Source organism: Ceratina calcarata, unplaced genomic scaffold, assembly GCF_001652005.2.
Source record: "Ceratina calcarata isolate Rehan_Ccalc_2016 unplaced genomic scaffold, ASM165200v1 scaffold848, whole genome shotgun sequence".
In the NCBI taxonomy this organism is placed as follows: domain Eukaryota; kingdom Metazoa; phylum Arthropoda; class Insecta; order Hymenoptera; family Apidae; genus Ceratina; species Ceratina calcarata.
In genome coordinates, this window is record NW_017179819.1 from 9277 (window position 1) to 9899 (window position 623).

Genomic DNA, 623 nt, shown 5'->3' on the forward strand with positions numbered 1-623 from the left:
AGTTTGTAATGTGACGTGCAATGATTAATTGAATGATCAGCTGCATGCTCAATTAATATGATCTCCCATGATTGAATGATCTTGAAAAATGGATAGCTTATATACATATAATAATTAAGGAATAATGAATTACCTTTTGCGCAGAGGACCGAAGTTGGACTAGCCTCTTCTCGGTCCTCGACCTGTCCGCGGCGGGTCTGCCGTCGTGGATGGCAGGTCTGCTGGGTGTCGCCTGTGGTCTCTCGGTCCTGTTTCTAGGACCGCGTTCCGCGGGCGAGGCAGCGGGCGTTCGGGTCGGTGGGGAGGGTCGATCGGCGGCGAGGTCCTGGAGGACGTCTTCGTCTCCGACGTCCTGGACTTCCGGGGCGTCAGGCGTGGGCGGTGGGGTGTCGGGGGCGACCGGCGACACTGTGGCTCGGTACACGGACATGCTGGGATGCTCGATCAGCAGATCCTCGAACGGTGAAGTTTCCACGTTCACGGGACCCGCCCGTGTGAAACATGCGGGTGGCGTTACGTACCACGACTCCTCCAGCGCCGTCGCACCCTCAACTTTAATTAAAAAAAAACAATTACATTTTTTTTATATGTAATTTAATACCTAACGAACATGTGACAACTAC

The 623-nt window shown here is 53.0% G+C and overlaps 1 protein-coding gene across 2 annotated transcripts in view; it reads right to left on the minus strand.

Annotated features, from left to right (window-relative positions):
- Window positions 1–82: 82 nt before the first annotated feature.
- The window catches only part of TP53INP (Tumor protein p53 inducible nuclear protein), a 6463-nt gene continuing 5922 nt past the window's right edge, over window positions 83–623 (minus strand). For both annotated transcript variants that reach the window (XM_026818696.1, XM_026818694.1), the window contains one exon: window positions 83–552. In XM_026818696.1, the coding sequence (XP_026674497.1) occupies window positions 98–552 (455 nt within the window). In that variant the 3' untranslated portion in view covers window positions 83–97. The remainder of the gene's footprint in view (window positions 553–623) is intronic.